This window comes from Alosa pseudoharengus, unplaced genomic scaffold, assembly GCF_046254945.1.
Source record: "Alosa pseudoharengus isolate Yale_2024_CS ecotype anadromous, Long Island Sound unplaced genomic scaffold, YU_APseudo_1.1 YU_APseudo_1.1_scf_10, whole genome shotgun sequence".
Taxonomy (NCBI): Eukaryota; Metazoa; Chordata; class Actinopteri; order Clupeiformes; family Clupeidae; genus Alosa; species Alosa pseudoharengus.
In genome coordinates this window covers 30,217,521-30,235,982 of record NW_027468565.1, presented here as the reverse complement: position 1 = coordinate 30,235,982, position 18,462 = coordinate 30,217,521, and the positions used below count along the sequence as shown (strand labels likewise).

The following is an 18,462-nucleotide window of genomic DNA, read 5'->3' as shown; positions in this document are numbered from 1 at the left end:
TAAATGTGTAAAACTGAGAGTGAATGAGAAGTTCAGCCACTTCCTTCATTAACGTTATTAGATAGATAGATAGATAGATAGATAGATAGATAGATAGATACTTTATTGATCCCCAGGGGAAATTCAAGGTCTCAGTAGCATACAGACAACACACACACATTTACTAACAGCAGAAAAAGTAATTAAAAGTATATAATATAAAAACACAACTAAGCAATAAGGACAGTAGAAGATAAAGAATATACTAAATATACTCAAATACAAATTATACTAACACTTAATCTAAATCAATTCTAAAAACAGTATCCACATAGTGGTGATTAATCAATCAAGAGGCGCTTGCAATGACTAAGGCAGGGACTGAGCCTGTGATTCTCTGTGCATAGTAAGGTAAGGTAAGGTGCTCTGTGTGAGTGAGTGTCACGGTGATGGTGCAATGGTGATAGTGGTCATGGTTATACAAATGAGTAAGTGCAACAGTGCAAGAATAAAGTCTATATATCTATATGTCTATATATATATAACTATTTTAAGAAAAGGTATAAGTGTGGCCACAGTTCGGCTGTGGCATGGAGGGAGGTGTTATGCATATGTGCTAATGTACTAATATAGCACGCAAACAGTGAGGCAGAAAGACAGTGATAAAAAGTGGCTAGTGGACAGACAGTATCCAAACATGGAGGGGGTGAAGAGTCAGACAGACTATGCAGAGAAGTCTATCTCTCCTCTTCCCTTAAGTGAAGCATTGAACAGTTCAATGGCCCTGGGGACAAATTACTTCCTCAGTCAGTCTGTGCAAGGCAGTGAGCGAAGTCTCCAGCTGATCAGGCTCTTCTGCTTAACAATAGTGCTATTCACAGTAACTTCACACATAGAAAAATAGAGAACTGAAAAAGAAAGGACACTTTTCCAGTCTTAATTTTCTTCAGGGGCACACTGTTGTTTGTTATAAAACTACCCACACACCCACCTCCCCCCCCACACACACACACACACACAGTTTACACACAACTTCCCTTTAAAATTGTAATTGTCTTTTGAATTATTAGGGTCCTACCAGACTGATTTTGAGGTAGGTGGGAGGTGCGTGTTTTACTGAGATGTATCGGATTCCTGAAGGCAATCTGATAAGCTGTTCAGTTTGAAGGAGGGGCGATGTGGCAAGAGGCCTGATTAATATTTCACTTCATACCTCATCTATAGGTGTGTGTCAAACTGTGTGTGTGTGTCTGTGGTAAATGCGTAATTTTCCACTACATAAAGTAAAGACCTTTTTCAGAAAAAGAGCCAACCCTGCTCTAGTCCAGCTCTGTAGTATGTTTACATAAAACTAAAGACCATAACAGCGCCAAATCTCTCCTATTTGCAGTGCTTCAAGCATCAGACTTTGTGTGGTTTTGAAGTGAGATGAGTGTTTTCTCAGAGAAACGAAACATGCCAAGGGTTGTTGTTTTGATGGTACAGTGGTGGCTGTGAGATTTGCTTTTCTGAGTTTGCATACTGTGTGTGTGTGTGTGTGTAGTTTACCTGTGCTTATGCATGTGTGTGTGTTCACAGGCTCCCAGGCAAAGGAGGAAAGTCAAAGAGCCCCCAGTGGAGGAGGAGCCAACAGGAATCAGCAAATGCAGCAAAGTGGACCTGGAGACGGTGAGAGAGAGAGAGTGTGTGTTTTTGTGTGCGTGCGTGTGTGCGTGTGTGTGTGTGTGTGTTTTTGTGTGTGTGCGTGTGGTCGTGTGCGTGTATAAGTATATATACTTTGATCGTGAGGGAAATTTGGTCTCTGCATTTATCCCAATCCGTGAATTAGTGAAACACAGTTAGCACACAGTGAGGTGAAGCACACACTAATCCTGGCGCAGTGCAGCCTGCAACAACAGTGGCGCTCGGGAAGCAGTGAGGGGTTAGGTGTGTGTGTGTGTGTGTGTGTGTGTGTGTGTGTGTGTGTGTGTGTGTGTGTGTGTGTGTGTGTGTGTGTGTGTGTGTGTCTGTGTGTGTGTGCGAGTGCACATCTGTGTGTATGTGTCTGTGTGTGTGTTTGTGTGTGAGAGAGAGAGAGAGAGAGTGTTAAGAGTGAATGTTGGCAATGAATACAAGTGGAAGGAGATGCGGCAACAGAAACATGCAGGATGGAGAGAGAGAGTGTGTGTTGAGGATGGAGAGAGAGAGAGTGCGTTGAGGATGGAGAGAGAGAGAGAGAGAGTGTTGAGGATGGAGAGAGAGAGAGAGTGTTGATGATGGAGAGAGAGAGAGAGAGAGAGAGTGTTGAAGATGGAGAGAGAGAGTGTGTTGAGGATGGAGAGAGAGAGAGAGAGAGTGTGTTGAGGATGGAGAGAGAGAGAGTGTGTTGAGGATGGAGGGAGAGAGTGTGTGTTGAAGATGGAGAGAAAGAGTGCATTGAGGATGGAGAGAGAGAGAGAGAGAGAGAGTGCGTTGAGGATGGAGAGAGAGAGAGAGAGTGCATTGAGGATGGAGAGAGAGAGAGTGTGTTGATGATGGAGAGAGAGAGAGAGAGAGTGTGTTGATGATGGAGAGAGAGAGAGAGAGAGAGAGAGAGTGCGTTGAGGATGGAGAGAGAGAGAGTGTGTTGATGATGGAGAGAGTGTTGAGGATGGAGAGAGAGAGAGTGTTGAGGATGGAGAGAGAGAGAGAGTGTTGAGGATGGAGAGAGAGAGAGTGTGTTGATGATGGAGAGAGAGAGAGAGAGAGTGCATTGAGGATGGAGAGAGAGAGAGTGTGTTGATGATGGAGAGAGAGAGAGAGAGTGCATTGAGGATGGAGAGAGATAGAGTGTGTTGATGATGGAGAGAGAGAGAGAGAGAGAGAGAGAGAGAGAGAGTGCGTTGAGGATGGAGAGAGAGAGAGTGTGTTGATGATGGAGAGAGTGTTGAGGATGGAGAGAGAGAGAGAGTGTTGATGATGGAGAGAGAGAGAGAGAGAGAGAGAGTGTGTTGATGATGGAGAGAGAGAGAGAGAGTGCATTGAGGATGGAGAGAGAGAGAGTGTGTTGATGGAGAGAGAGAGAGAGAGAGAGTGCATTGAGGATGGAGAGAGAGAGAGAGTGTGTTGATGATGGAGAGAGAGAGAGAGAGAGAGTGTGTTGATGATGGAGAGAGAGAGAGAGAGAGAGAGAGTGCGTTGAGGATGGAGAGAGAGAGAGTGTGTTGATGATGGAGAGAGTGTTGAGGATGGAGAGAGAGAGAGAGTGTTGAGGATGGAGAGAGAGAGAGAGTGTTGAGGATGGAGAGTATGGAGTATCATTTCAGTTGAGAGGTCAGGTTGTACATTCACGTTCAGTACAGGTGTGCACGTTTTGTTCATTACAAAGGATCAAATATGATCAGATCATAAATCTTTTATTGTCTTGGGAAATAGCTTCCCGCTGTAATCATGTATACAAACCCCACGTGGACACTTACCTTTGTCCCCAGTGAAACACTGAGAAGGTTTACTTCGGTTAAGACTGGAGAATTTATGGTCCAGAAAAAAAGCTTCTCAAAGCAGAAACTCTGATTTTACTACAATATTACTCTGAAGTTAAGGTGAATGACAAAATGTTTTGAAATACCATGTTTATTGGATGTATAGCTCCAGAGAGAAAGAGAGAGCGAGATAGAGAGAGAGCAAGAAAGAGAGAGAGAGAGGTGGTGGAAGCAGGCGGGTTGTCGTAGTATAGTTGTGCCCTTGAGCAAGGCACTTAACCCTGAGTTGCTCTGGGGAACCTGGCCCCTTGAAAGAATTGACATATCATAAAACCACCAATTACCAACCCTTTCGTTTCGAAAATTCTAAAACAACAATGTTTTTTAATACTTCAAAATAACATTTGATAAATGAATGATACATTTTTCAGTAGCCATAGGTGTGTAGATTTGAACAAAATCTAGTTTGGTTCTTACCGGGGCTTTTACTGCCTGAAATATCCGTTTTTGTTTACCACACTCGGAGTTTAGTGCTGGGCTGGTGGGTGCCTATTTCCAACTTTTCTCACGTTTCTTTAGGAATCTTGGTTTGTATAGAAATTAATATTAGTAAGTGAATTCACCCTGTGCATTCTAAAGCTAAGACCTATGCGGTATGCATTCTGTGAATTCACCCTATGAGAGAGGGAGATAAACATTATATGGTGAGACTTCTGCATCTGCAGTTTGATGGTATCAATTTAAATTCACTATTTAAAGCATGATTTGGATTGGAGACAATGTCGTAGCCAGTCTTGATTTGTTGGCTGATTCATAGGGGTTCTGAACAGACCTACAATCTTTGAGCAGATTTTTATTTGATGGGACAGTTTGTCTTTTCAAATAGTGGACAGACTGTTGTACCATATGATGTTGCAATACTGTAAAATGTTCATAATTAAAGAGTTAAAAAACTATTTGTCTGTTCGCCCCAAAAGATTTAAGAGGGCAGAGAAAGGAGACTCCCACATCGGCCATGACAGCAGATGAGAGAGTTTTGTTCACTTTTATAAAGTAAATGTTGTCAGTGGAAAATGAAGTATACTACTGTAATACTGTAAATCAGAGAGGGATCAGTTGGCACTGGACTACTGGACACCAGAAGATTTGTTTGTATTGTATTAAAAACGGACGGACGAAAAGTCTAGAAACAGAGCTCTTGCATATATTTTGGGTGTGTCTAAATGTTTAGAAATAACATGATCATGACAGCATCCTCTGTTCCACAGTCCTGCTTATAAGCAAATTGGGCAAGTTCAGCTATCATAGTACAGTATTAGATAGATAGATAGATAGATAGATAGATAGATAGATAGATAGATAGATAGATAGATAGATACTTACTTACTTACTTACTTACTTACTTTATTGATCCCCAAGGGGAAATTCAAGTTGTCATTTATCATTGACTAGTGATCACTGAGGGATGTAGCCTTGACTCGCTACTTTGTTTCACTCTGTGAAGAGAGTCTGGCCTCTCATAATTGGGAAACGTTTCCAACCCTACTGTATATCATAACGGACACAGACTTTGTGTTCATTTTGAAATCGTTGGTCCAGCCTAACCAATCACATTGATCAGGGATTCATATTGTTACTTCTTACTTTGCCTAACCTTTACAAACTGATAATAATAACAGTATTGGCAGTCAGGGAACAATGTATTTAGGCCTAGTTGCCAATTTTATGTTTCTAATTGTGTCTGCCGTGCACTTCCAAATCTGGAAAATAATTGATTTAAATCATTGGCAAAGCAAACTTCATAATAAGTTTAGTTGAGCTAGACATTTCATTCATAGATTTCACGATGTTCTACATCTTCCCGGGGTTGTTGGCTTTAGAGGTTATTGGCTTCTAGGTCCTGTCCATGGGCCAATTTTGCTTCATTCAGTCCAGTTTTTAGTTTCTGAGTGCTCCCGAATCCTTTTTGAGAGAGAGAGAGAGAGAGAGAGAGAGGGAGATAGAAAGAGAGAGAGAGCGAGGGGGGGTGGAAGGAGGACAGGAAGAGTGAGAGTTTGGAGAGGAGGTTGGGTCCCATGAGAGGGGTGATTGCCCTGGTGTCCAGTCACCTTTGTGTTATAAACAATCTCTGTGTCATTTCAAAGTTCCCAGGGGATCGCAGAGACACACTGGCACATGTGTGTGCTCATTCTCTGGAAGCACACATGAGCTAGAACCAACTTCCTCACAGGAACTTTCTAGAAGTCTCTGTGTGGTGTGGAGTAGTCAAAAGTGTTCTTTTCAGAACAGAGAACAAAAACAAGTTGATTGCTGTCATTAACACCCATTAATGGTTCCACTCTGGAGTGGAGCTGAAGAACTGTTTCCTTGCATTTCTTGTGTGGGAGGGATAAAGGTGAAGGGGTCAAAGGTCACCAGGGCTTGGCCATCGTGCTGCGGTTGACACCAACACTTTTCCTGTCCCACCTCCGGACATTTCTGCCGAAACTCGCCCTCCTTGCCACACTCCTAAGAAAGATTCTCTGTGTGTGTGTGTGTGTGTGTGTGTGTGTGTGTGTGTGTGTGTGTGTGTGTGTGTGTGTGTGCGTGCGCGTGTGCGTGTGCGTGTGCGTGTGCGTGTGCGTGTGCGTGTGTGTGTGCATGTGCGTGTGCGTGTGTGTGTGTGCATGTGTTGATTGTTGAGTGATGATTCAGAGAACTCCTATTCTCCTATTAAATCAAGCAATGAATGCCTTTCATGAAGCTGTCAGCAGCCATAATAACACTGTGGTATGCCATGCATCTCTCCCTCTCTCTCTTTTCTCTCTCTTTCTCTCTCTCTCTCTCTCTCAAATAAATCACTTCTCTCCGCTTGCTCATTCTCTTACCCAGTTACAGTTTTTCTCAGTCGCTTTGGTGCTTTTCTCACATCACTATTAACATTTGCACAGCAGTTAGTGCATTTCTCAAAACAATTAGTGCAAACTGCGAAACGTAGTGGATAACCTTCAAAAGCACGTCACTTGCTCAAAATGGATAGTCATTTTCTCAAAAGCAAGTATTTATGTCAATGAAACTGCCAGTGTCATCAAAATGAGAAGTCTTGACACCATCGTTTATGACCAAGATAGTCAAATGGCTTTGTCATGTTTTCATTACGACAGTTTATGCTCTCAGTGTTTTCCCATGCAAAAAAGGTCAGAACTCGGTGACGCTACCTGGAAATGCTCAAGACAGTACTTGTACAGCCATTTGAAAACTACAGTAAAGTTACAAATTGCTGTAGTTAGGGGAGTAAGTGAGTACAAGACATTGAATATGTACGTTTCACAGTTTTACTCTATATGCTCTTTGCAATTCTACAGCATTGTGACAGAATTTGATAACTAGTTCACCAATTGTGTATGTAATGACTGAAGCAATGAAATGAAGACTATTAGTTTTATTGGGAACGATTATTCAGCATTCATAAGTATAGTTCATTTTGACTGACATGACAAAGCAACTGATACATGTTCAAAAGCATTTGCAATTTGTTCAGAGGAAGGAGAAATAGCTACTATGATGTGCAGAAATGACTAAATGTTGTGGAGGTTGAACTAATAGTTATGAGAATTTTAATTCTGATCTGAGAAAAGCACCAAAGCGACTGAGAAAAACTGTATGTCTTACACACGTGGATATCAATCATGACACACAAATTCCTTCATGAGAACTGATTCATATCATACAATGGAAGGGGTGTGGAGTTTGTGTAAGTTGTGGGCACAATGTGTATTATATATAAGTGTTGGGCGTGTGAAAGGTTGTAACTGTACTTGTGTGTGTGTGTGTGTGTGTGTGTGTGTGTGTGTGTGGCTCGATGGTGTTTTATGCCCCCAACATCGTCTTCCAGGCAGCGCTGCCACAGCTGACTTAAAGGCACCTAAACCTAATCCCAACCCTAACCCTAATCTTAACCCATGCCTAACCCTAGTGCCTTCCAGGCAGCGCTGCCTTGAAGACAACGTTGGAGGCATAAAACACCAATAAACGTGTGTGTGTGTGTTTGCAACCTGTAGTGCTGTGGAAAGAGACAAAGCTTGCTCTGAAATTCATTGATATCTCCTCACACACACACACACACACACACACACACACACACACACACACAAACTATCTCTCTGACAAGAGGTCATGGTTATTGCTCTGACAGGATGTTACCAAACTCTGGCTTCCAGGTTCATTTGTGTAAGGCCTCAGTCCCGCCCCCTTTACTTTGCCTTGAGTGAGCTGTCCCCTGCTGCCTCCTGCTGGCAGTCATGTGGTAATGCAGCCAGGAAGTCCGGTTATCTAACGCCAGCCAGTGCATTTTATATATACACATATACGCATATACATGTGAATATGTAAGTGTACTGGATATAGCCCTCTGGACTTCGGTCCAGCGATCCAAGTTCAGGCCTCGGTGGAACCTTCCTGGTTTGATGGTGGGGTGCCATTAGCTGATCATGTAGCAGATTAGTCCTTACAACACCCAATGTCCTTACTCACTGCCAATAGAGCTCACATGTTGCCAAAATATATAAACACTACTGAAATCAGTATGTGACTGTTCAAAGAAATAATGTGAAATTTTAAGGTAGCATAAATGTAATGTATTTGAATATAGGAATGGATGATCTGATTAAAACCAGGTCAACCCCAACTCAGGTTGTGTGTGTGTGTGTGTGTGTGTGTGTGTGTGTGTGTGTGTGTGTACAATATGTATCTGTGGGTGTGGGTGTGGTGTGTATCTATGTAATATGTTTTGTAATGTGTGTGTGTGTATGTTTCTGTAGGATCTGGTGGACTGGAGTAAACCCCTGGCATGGCAGGTGGGTCATCTTGGGGAGAAGTATGACGCGTGGGTGCATCAGCCTGTTGACAGGCCCATTCGCCTGTTTGAGTCAGAGTTCTTCGAGTCCAGAACCAAGACCTCATGGTACCCACAAATAGACACACCGTGCAAACTCAGTCACACACACAAAATATAAATCCTCATTAGGGTACCTACATGTATACTACACATACTACACAATGCTCTTTATATACTTATACAGGGTTCTTTGAAACCATTTCTGTAGTTTTGGAGCTAAACTGTACATTAACTGTACTGTACATTAATGCATTTCCATCATAGGCCAAAGATATTAGGTGTGTGAACACACACAAAACCTATAGTTGGATTATTACTGTATTACAAGAAACAGAAAAGAACACTTTTCGTCTACGTAGTCACTTGCTGGCAAAACGTCAGTGATTATCTAAATCCAGAGAGCTGTAATCATAATGACAGAGACTCGGCAAGGTGCTCATGTAATGCTTAGAGGTACCTGTATGCCAGTTAAAGGAAAACTCTGGCCATTTTTCACATAGATCTCTGTTTCTCGACGTCACCGAGCCAGAGAGATAGCAAATGGCTATTGCTAAATCTTAGAGGTCATGCGACTCATGTGTATTATGCCACACATTTGTCATGGTAACGGCGCACAGTGCGGCACCTCTGTGCACGTGTGATGTGCAAAACGTGTTCAATTTGTGGGATGGTCACACAGTCTTACCCTGCCCGCCTACTATCTATTAATTTGAATTTCTCTGGGATACCAGTCTGGTATCTGACAATACACTAACGCTCTCCTCAGCCACCAGGGTGGAGGGCCAATCAGCGAGGAGAGGGGGTGACATTAGTTTTGAAATAGAAAGTGGCTGTGGTAAACAGTAGTAGCAACGCCTGCAAACATAAAAGCTGCAGTCAGAAGAATTTGTAACGGTACATTTATACAGGTAAATTGACTGCCGTTGCGGTTCATTATCAGTTTCTAGAGGTTAGGCAAAGTAGGAAGTAACGTTAGGAATCCCTGATCAATGTGATTGGTTAGGCCAATAATTTCAAAATTAACGCAGTCAAAGTGTGTATGTGTGTGTGTGTTTGTAGGTATATGGTCCCAGTGTATCTAAGTGTATGTGTGTGTGTGTGTGTTTTTGTAGGTATATGGTCCCATTGGTCTGGATCCCACTGGTCATCTACATGACGTGGTACAGTTGGAGTCTTCTGGGCCAGGAGAAAACCAAACTGCACATCACTTCAAGTAAGAACACACTTTTATACATACACGCTTTTAACCTTTACACATACACATGCACCTCACACCTTTAACCTTTACACATACACCTCACACCTTTAACATTTACACATACACCTCACACCTTTACACATACACATGCACCTCACACCTTTAACCTTTACACATGCACCTCACACCTTTACACATACACATGCACCTCACACCTTTACACATACACATGCACCTCACACCTTTACACATGCACCTCACACCTTTAACCTTTACACATACACCTCACATCTTTATACATACACATGCACCTCACACCTTTACACATACACATGCACCTCACACCTTTACACATACACATGCACCTCACACCTTTACACATGCACCTCACACCTTTAACCTTTACACATACACCTCACATCTTTATACATACACATGCACCTCACACCTATACACATACACCTCACACCTTTACACATACACATGCACCTCACACCTTTAACCTTTACACATACACCTCACACCTTTACACACACACATGCACCTCACACTTTACACATACACATCACACCTTTACACATGCACCTCACACCTTTAACCTTTACACATACACCTCACACCTTTAACCTTTACACATACACCTCACACCTTTACACATACACATACACCTCACACCTTTACACATACACATGCACCTCACACCTTTACACATACACCTCACACCTTTACACATACACATACACCTCACACCTTTACACATACACATGCACCTCACACCTTTACACATACACATGCACCTCACACCTTTACACATAAACATGCACCTCACACCTTTACACATACACATGCACATCTCTAAGCGTATACAGGTACTCCTTTAGCCATAAAACGGTAGCACACAAAAGTACTGTATGCATACACGTGTATGCACATATATTTTCTAACACTCAACATCAGGTCAATACATGCACATACACAGACATTCTCACGCCTGCAGATTCACATACAAATTACACATCTGTACTACAATACATTACATTACAACACAACAATCACAAGCAAATACATACATTATACATTATACTACATAGTACATCTTGAATTTCCCCTTGGGGATCAATAAAGTATCTATCTATCTATCTATCTATCTATAATATTGGTCAAAATGTTATAGTATGCTAGATAGTATTATGGTCTTTTTGTGGCGTATTGCTTTGTGAATGTCTGCGTAAGTATGGCATTCATATACTTAAGCATTTAATATAATTCTATATCATTTTTTAATCTGTCTTTGTTTCTCCTGCCCCCAGATTTCTCCATCCTGCTGCACAAGTACAGTTTCCCCGCCATCTTCCTGCTGGGGATGTTCCTGTGGTCCTTCATGGAGTACTGTATCCACCGCTTCGTGTTCCACATGCGCCCCCCCGCACACAACTACTATCTCATCATGATCCACTTCCTGCTCCACGGACAACACCACAAGGTACACACCACATTAAACACACACATATACACACACACACACACAGGCACACACACACACGTGTGTGTGTGCCTGTGTGTGTGTGTGTGCAGTATATTGGCTAAATGTACAACAGATAGAATCCTAGTTTTAAAAAATTAAACAGAAGAAAGACATTTTTTAAATTAAGTCTCTCCCTCTCTCTCTCTCCCGCTCCCTCTGTTTCTCTCTATGTCTCTCTGTCTGTCTCTCTCTCTTTCTCTCTCTTTCTCTCTATCTATGTCTCTCTGTCTCTCTCCGTCCAGTCTCCGTTTGATGGATCACGTCTGGTGTTCCCTCCTGGTCTGGCCTCGTTTGTGGTGGGGACGTTCTACCTGACCCTGCGGGCCTTGTTCTGCGAGGGGCTCGCCGTGTCTCTGTTTGTGGGGGGCCTGTTTGGGTACGTGGTCTATGACATGATCCACTACTACCTGCACTACGGATCCCCACGCAAGGACTCCTACTTGTACAATCTCAAGGCATACCATGTCAAGCACCACTTTGAACACCAAACAGCAGGTAAGGACTTACCCATCTGTCATGCACATGACTGCCTGAGTTTGTTTACACTAAATACACTGTGGTAGTGTGTGTGTGTGTGTGCGTGTGTGTGTGCATGTGCGCGTGTGTGTGTCACCATTGACGTTGCTCACACATGTTTCTGTCTGCATATGTTTGTATGAGTATGAGAGAGAGATATTTAATGCCATGTTCTTGTTCTTGTTGTGTGTATTTCTATAGAATGTGATGTTTAGTGATGCATTTTCAGCATGTGTGTGTGTGTTTGGAGCGTGATATATTTGATGAGGTTTGGTGGGTTTTACAATTAGAACTAATGTGATGTTAAGTGATGTATATTCAGCGTGTACGTGTGTGAAACAGGATATATGTGAAAATTTTTCTGGTTCTATGATATGACTCTGTATATGTGTGTCGGTAGGGTTTGGAATCACCACCAAATTTTGGGACCACCCGTTCAACACAGTCATCCCATCTGAAGAGGCCTTCTAAGGAGAGCTACAGAGACAACGCAAACACACACACACACACACACACACACACACTTTCTCTACGCACCCTGCTTCCCTTCACGCTTTGCTGTGGCTACATTCTTAATACTCTATAAAAATGAGGGAGATGTCAGCCGACCAGTCACATAAGTGGGGCAGTGGCTTGGAGAGCGTCGTTTCATGTTTGTATTTAACTGATTTTGGATACTGTAATGGACAAATATTTTTTTAAACATATGAATGTTGTTTGTATGAGAATATTTTTAGCGCCACCAAATGGACCCATCTTACCTTCTTCCATTTGCCTATGGATTGAGATGTTATGTGTGTGTGTGTGTGTGTGTGTATGTGTGTGTGTGTGTTTTATCTATGTATGTGTGAGAGAGAGTTTTAGTCAGTGTATATCAGATAAATGTGGATATATGTTTGAATATGGATGTGACTGTGAATGTGATTTTACGAGTGTTTACACAGTGTGTGTGTGTGTGTGTGTGTGTGTGTGTGTGTGTGTGTGTGTGTGTGTGTTAAAGACAGAAGCAGGTATTTGGAAGTGTGAGAGGGAGTGTGAAAGTGGAATGAGGGAGAGGTCCTGTGGTCATAGAAACAGGAGGAGAGTTGGGTTCTGAAGCTGGTCTGTGGAGAGGCCTGTAGTTCTGTATTTCCTGTTTGAAAATGATCCAGAAAAGAAAGAAAGAAGAAATGTAATAAAAACAAATTTACTAACCTTTGTAATTAAATGGATACAAAGTGGCTCCTCTTCAGAACCCTTTTTAGGGAATGGAGAGAGGGGAATCGATACAGCTGTTCTCCTCAATTTCTCCTTTCAATGGTGATGCTGGTGGGACCTCTTTGGAATTGGCACTCTGTCTGAAAATAAGTTTTGAAAATATAAATACTGTCATTAATTTTTGCTGGGTTGGGCCTTGTGTCTGAACACATATCTCTTTATGCTAGTTTGGGCCTTGAGGTATTGAAGCAGTGCTGTAATTTAGTAGTTTAGTCAGCTTTGAGGTAATGGTCCATTAAGTGTCTCAGAAACTAACCCTGTCAGGAACAGAAATGTATTCAGAAATGTCCCCAGGCGTTGGTTATATTTTAAAATCTATTCAGTGTGAGATGCTTACTTCCTGTGTCTGTCTTTGGTATTCTGAGAGCAGCTAGGCTCACTCCAGAACCTCCCTCACCTTTCCTCTGAGAGTGTGCTGCCCCCTGTAGGCCTGTTTAAACAGTGCACCCTGAGGCTGTGTCATGTGCTGCTGCTGCTGTTGCATTGACTTTCTCCCCTAATCAGGCTTGGCACTGAGCTGCAGTTTTTTTTCTATTTTCAAGACATTGCTTTAGATGTGTGAAAATGAACAATGTTATAGGTGAGAGGGCACATTATCAGATTTATGTAAGATTTACGCACAAACACACTCGCACACATACATACAAAACATTCACATACTCACACAGTTAGGCACAATTAGATTATTACCATGATTGTGAGTGAAGATGTTTAAATGTACAATGTACATTTGTGTGTGTGTGTGTGTGTATGTGTTTGTGTGTGTTTGTGTGTGTGTGTGTGTGTGTGTGTGTGTGTGTGTGTGTGTGTGTGTGTGTTGTCAGGGCCTCTGGCACTGAGGATGTGATGCAAAGGCTTGGGCCTCTCCTTTAGTAACTGCCTCTGCTTGCTTTTTTTATCAGCATGAAGGTAGACAAACATCTCTTAAGCTAGATGGACAAGTGTTAGTGTGTGTGTGTGCATGTGGGACTGTGTCCTGTGCAGCCTCTGGATGACGATGCTTAATGAAGATGCATCTGACGGGGCTACAGGAGAGGTTGTTTGCAAGCCCAGCTGATTCCTCATTCAGTCTTTAGCCCTTAGTCTGACGACACACACACACACACACACACACACACACACACACACATACACATATACATGTGCTCTTTTTTACTCATGTCCCTCCCAAGCCTGTTGAATTCCATCTGTTGTGAATAGAGCATTCATGTCCTGGGGAGGTGTTAGTGCTAACTCAGTCAGCCATGGTAATGGCTGTTGAAGTACACCCCTCATGCTAGCACATGACTCTACCATGGCTGTTATAGCTCACGGAACAGTAAACACACATCCGAGTGCAGGTAGCCCCAGTGCTGTTGTGTGTGCGCCATGACTAGCAGGATGTCATCTGTGGCTTTGATGAAACTTCACTGTGATGGGAACAGTGACAAGAGAGAACATCCTGTGTCAAACGATATTCAAAAATACTTGGCTCTTCCCCCTGTGAAGAGCTGATTTTGAAGAGGCATGTGTGTGGTCATGGTAGTGTGCCCAGTGCGCTCACTCTCCTTGACACACAAACGACACTCAGGAGCATAGGGCTATGTAAAAGCCTGTGTGTGTGTGTGTGTGTGTGTGTATCAAATTTAATTTGGATTATTCCATGATATATGCTTATCTTCTAATCCAAATTAAATAAAGAATTTAAATGTGTGTGTATGAGCATGAGTGTGTGTGTGTGTATGTGCGGTGTATTTGTGTGTGCGTGTGTATGAATGCCAGTGTGTTAAGACAGTGGTGTGTTAGAAAGGTGTATGAGAGGGTTATGTTTTTGTATAATTAAACTTTTAATGCAAGCCTCCTGATGTCCAGTGGAAACTCCACCTGTTTCAGGGCAAGCAGTGGAGGTGGCCACATGTTGTTTGTTTGTGTATTTATAAAAATGTTTAAAAGCTTTAATTCATCAACAAGAAATTGTCTACATAAAAGGCTTATTATTAACTTAAATCTGTTTACTTATATTTTTAACGTTTAGATTTATAAAATATCTATGCAAATGTATGTGTAAATAAAATATGTGTATATGTGCTTAATTTTTGTGTGTGTGTTCTTTTTGCTTTTGTTTTTAGTCACACCTCTAATGTTTGTGCTTAAGGGTACATTATCTGGGTACATTATCCAAAGAAGTGTTCACTGATCGACACTCAACACAAATTTGTTGATAGAGAAACAGTAAGCCTACCAGTTACAGTTTTTCTCAGTCGCTTTGGTGCTTTTTTCAGATCAGAATGAAAATTCTCATAACTATTAGTTCAACCTCCACAACATTTAGTCATTTGTGCACATCATAGTAGCAATTTCTCCTTCCTCTGAACAAATTGCAAATGCTTTTTGACATGTATCAGTTACTTTCATACAATTCTCTGCTGTTTTTTAACATTATCATTTCCTTATGTCATGTCAGTCAAAATGAACTATACTTATGGATGCTGAATAGTCGTTCCCAATAAAACTAATAGTCTTCATTTCATTGCTTCAGTCATTACATACAAAATTGTTGAACTAGTTATCAAATTCTGTCACAATGCTGTGGAATAGCAAAGAGCATACAGTAAAAATGTACGTATTCAGTGTCTTGTACTCACTTACTCCCCTAACTACAGCAATGTGTAACTTTACTGTAGTTTTCAAATTGCTGTACAAGTACTGTATAGTGCTGTCTTGAGCATGTTCAGGTAGTGTCATTGAGTTCTGACCTTTTTTTTGCATTGGAAAACACTGAGAGAAATGTCATAATGAAAACATGACAAAGCCATTTGACTATCTTGTTCATAAACGATGGTGTCAAGACTTCTCATTTTGATGACACTGACAGTTTCATTGACATTAATACCTGCTTTTGAGGAATGGACTATCCATTTTGAGCAAGTGACGTGCTTTTGCAGGTCATCCACTAGGTTTTGCAGTTTGCACTAATTGTTTTGAGAAATGCACTAACTGCTGTGCAAATGTTAATAGTGATGTGATAATAGCACCAAAGCGACTGAGAAAAACTGTAAAAACAGACCCTAACTAATGATTTGTACACCTTTGTGCAAATGAATTGAAAACAAAACTGATATTCCAGAATCACAATTGAGTCCTATTTCATATGCAGAAATATTTCAGTTTTTAACATCTATAGGCCAGTATTCAGTCAGGTATCAAGGAGCTCTGCCAAGTGTCATGGCCACCTGGCTCACAGTAGCAATGACATAGGGGAGACCACACCGTTTGTTAAGTTAAATACAAAGTAATTTATTAAAACATTAACTTATATCATGAAAACATACTTTACATAAATAAGTGTACCAAGTCAGTAAATGAGAAGCAAGAGAAAGCTAATCAAAAGTGTAGTGCAGATCAGTAAAGTGCAGATTATGTGTAATGCAAAAAGGCAAAAAGGATGAGGCTGCCGCCAGCATGGAGGCCAGAGCTAAGCCCAGTCAAACAGAGCTGTGCATGGCAGAGCATGGCAGAGAGTGGCAGAGACTGAACTACTGGCAGGAGATGGTTTTTGAACAGTGCCGCCAATCAACTGCTGTCTAGACTTGATGGCCTGAACAGACAGCTCCCCCTTCAGACTGGGGGGAGAGAGACCGCCAAACATATTATCTCAAAAGGTGGAGTGGGCACACCCAGCACGGCAAAGCCGGGCGTGACACAAGGAGCTTATGTTTTCAGTGTATTTTGTTTGTCTGTCAATTTTTCTGTAAACAGGGTTGCTCACATACCACTGGCCGAATTTCGTGAAAATTGGCGCAATAGTGTACCCTATATTATGTCCCACAGACAAACCTGTTCAGTTTTAGACCAGATCTGAGTGCCATGCTGGATCGATGAGTTTACTCTACTTTTGGGAACCTTTTTGAGATATGACATTTGGCCTTGGCAAAGGTCTGCACAATCCAAGTGCCCCTCTAGTTTCAAGTCATTTATAACGGTCTGATGCAAATTTGGGGGTCAGAATTATGAATGTATTAGCTAGTATTGTACTTTTACCACTTGTTTAAACTATGATTCACACAAGGGAGTGCTTCTTCAAACATCTGGATAGAAGCAGTGAAAGTGAAACTGTAACATTGATCAGTGTAGCGCATCACTGCTGCTTCGCATAGCACTCAGAAAGCCATGTGCGCAGGGGCGTTGGGTGGGCTGGGCACAATTAGAGTGGAGGCATGATGTCCTTCCCCACAACAAAAAATTATGTCATCTTAAATGTTATCTTAAAGTAGAGCTAGTGAAAGACTTTGGAAGGATTATTTTAAGATAATAGATCCTGATACATAAAAATGTCGATTTGGTCAAAAACATTTGTTAAATAACATCAACATAAACAGAAATGCCATAAACATCTGGATGGCCATGTGCCCACCTAGCTTCAATGAGCACAACACCACCACCTGTATGTGAGTGAGCCTGTAATGCTCCCATGGAGGTATTATATATAACTGGAGAGAGTGACTAAGTCCCGCCCTCCATACAAATGAATGGTGGAGGCTAGGCTAGTAAATCCGGCCAATTCATAGTCAACGCCATCTTGAACACTGGGGTTCGGATCCAGCGCCAGTCGACTCTGACCATGCGCCAGTTACAAAGCTGGAAATGACGCATGGACCAACGTCGATTTTTATGGGATATTCTGTAAAAAGAGTGTCATCCTCCAGTAAGAGGGTGGCGATAATGCACATAAAGTCCTTGCCTCATAACAAGAAGAAGAAAAAGTTGCTCGGGAACGCGCATGGAGTCCGAGTGGAGTCGCCCTGAAGCGCAACTTAATTTCATTGGATAACACAGCGGCTCTAACTAGGAGCGGTCTGCTTGCTGTCCTGCTGCAAATATGCATTCGAACTTGACGTGAAATATCCGTAGTCGAACTATAAATAAACTATTCGGTTTTTAGTGCCAAGTGTAGCGCATTTTTACAGTCTATGATTAGTTTGTTTTTTATTTTATTGTTTGCCATCTCATAGCGGGTGCTCTAAACGTATTCTAGCGTTGGCCCATGACCAAATCAAGCCAATAATAGCCAGTAGCCACAATAATGACAGGAGCCAGAGCCCTCAATAGCCACCCTGTTTTGAAAATAATATTGAAGATAGTATTGAAGATAACGCACAAAACGGTCAGCCTGAGCGGACAATTACGTCCCCAACTCATCTAAAATGTGGAGTCTTTACTTTGAGTTGTACACCGCAGATGGTAAAGTAACGGTTAAAGAGAATGTTGTCTGCGGACTCAGCAAAAAACAGTTTACTTACGCATCTACGACGTCCAATCTTCGCGCTCACCTGTGGAGTTACCATCCAAATGAAGCAGCGGTGTCAGAGGCACAGTAGACGGCCAGAGCATCGCCAGGCGTCCAACATCGTATGATTGCATTTCCGTAAATCCTAAATTATGTCCAGGGTCTGCTATTTACTGAGGCTGCAAAGCACAGGTATTTATTTGAGGTATGCTTATTCGAGGCAGACCTTTATTTCTTACATTGTACGTTATTGTGAGACATGCGTTTTGTTTGGAGCGGCATACCAGGCTATCAAATGCAGACGATTTTCGGCTTTGGTATGGGATTTAATTTACTTTTTGACTGTTATTATATAGTTAAATGTTGAGGCTGATGGGCATTTAAATATAGAGGGTATTTGATGAT

General features: G+C 41.9%; 1 protein-coding gene across 1 annotated transcript in view; it reads left to right on the top strand.

The window, feature by feature from the left end:
- Window positions 1-14,863, top strand: part of fa2h (fatty acid 2-hydroxylase) — a 41,110-nt gene extending 26,247 nt beyond the window's left edge. Inside the window, exons 2-7 of the mRNA XM_076269771.1 lie at window positions 1,558-1,647; window positions 8,219-8,361; window positions 9,408-9,508; window positions 10,804-10,976; window positions 11,261-11,513; window positions 11,935-14,863. Coding sequence (XP_076125886.1) covers window positions 1,558-1,647; window positions 8,219-8,361; window positions 9,408-9,508; window positions 10,804-10,976; window positions 11,261-11,513; window positions 11,935-12,005 — 831 coding nt within the window. The 3' untranslated portion in view covers window positions 12,006-14,863. The remainder of the gene's footprint in view (window positions 1-1,557; window positions 1,648-8,218; window positions 8,362-9,407; window positions 9,509-10,803; window positions 10,977-11,260; window positions 11,514-11,934) is intronic.
- Window positions 14,864-18,462: the final 3,599 nt, after the last annotated feature.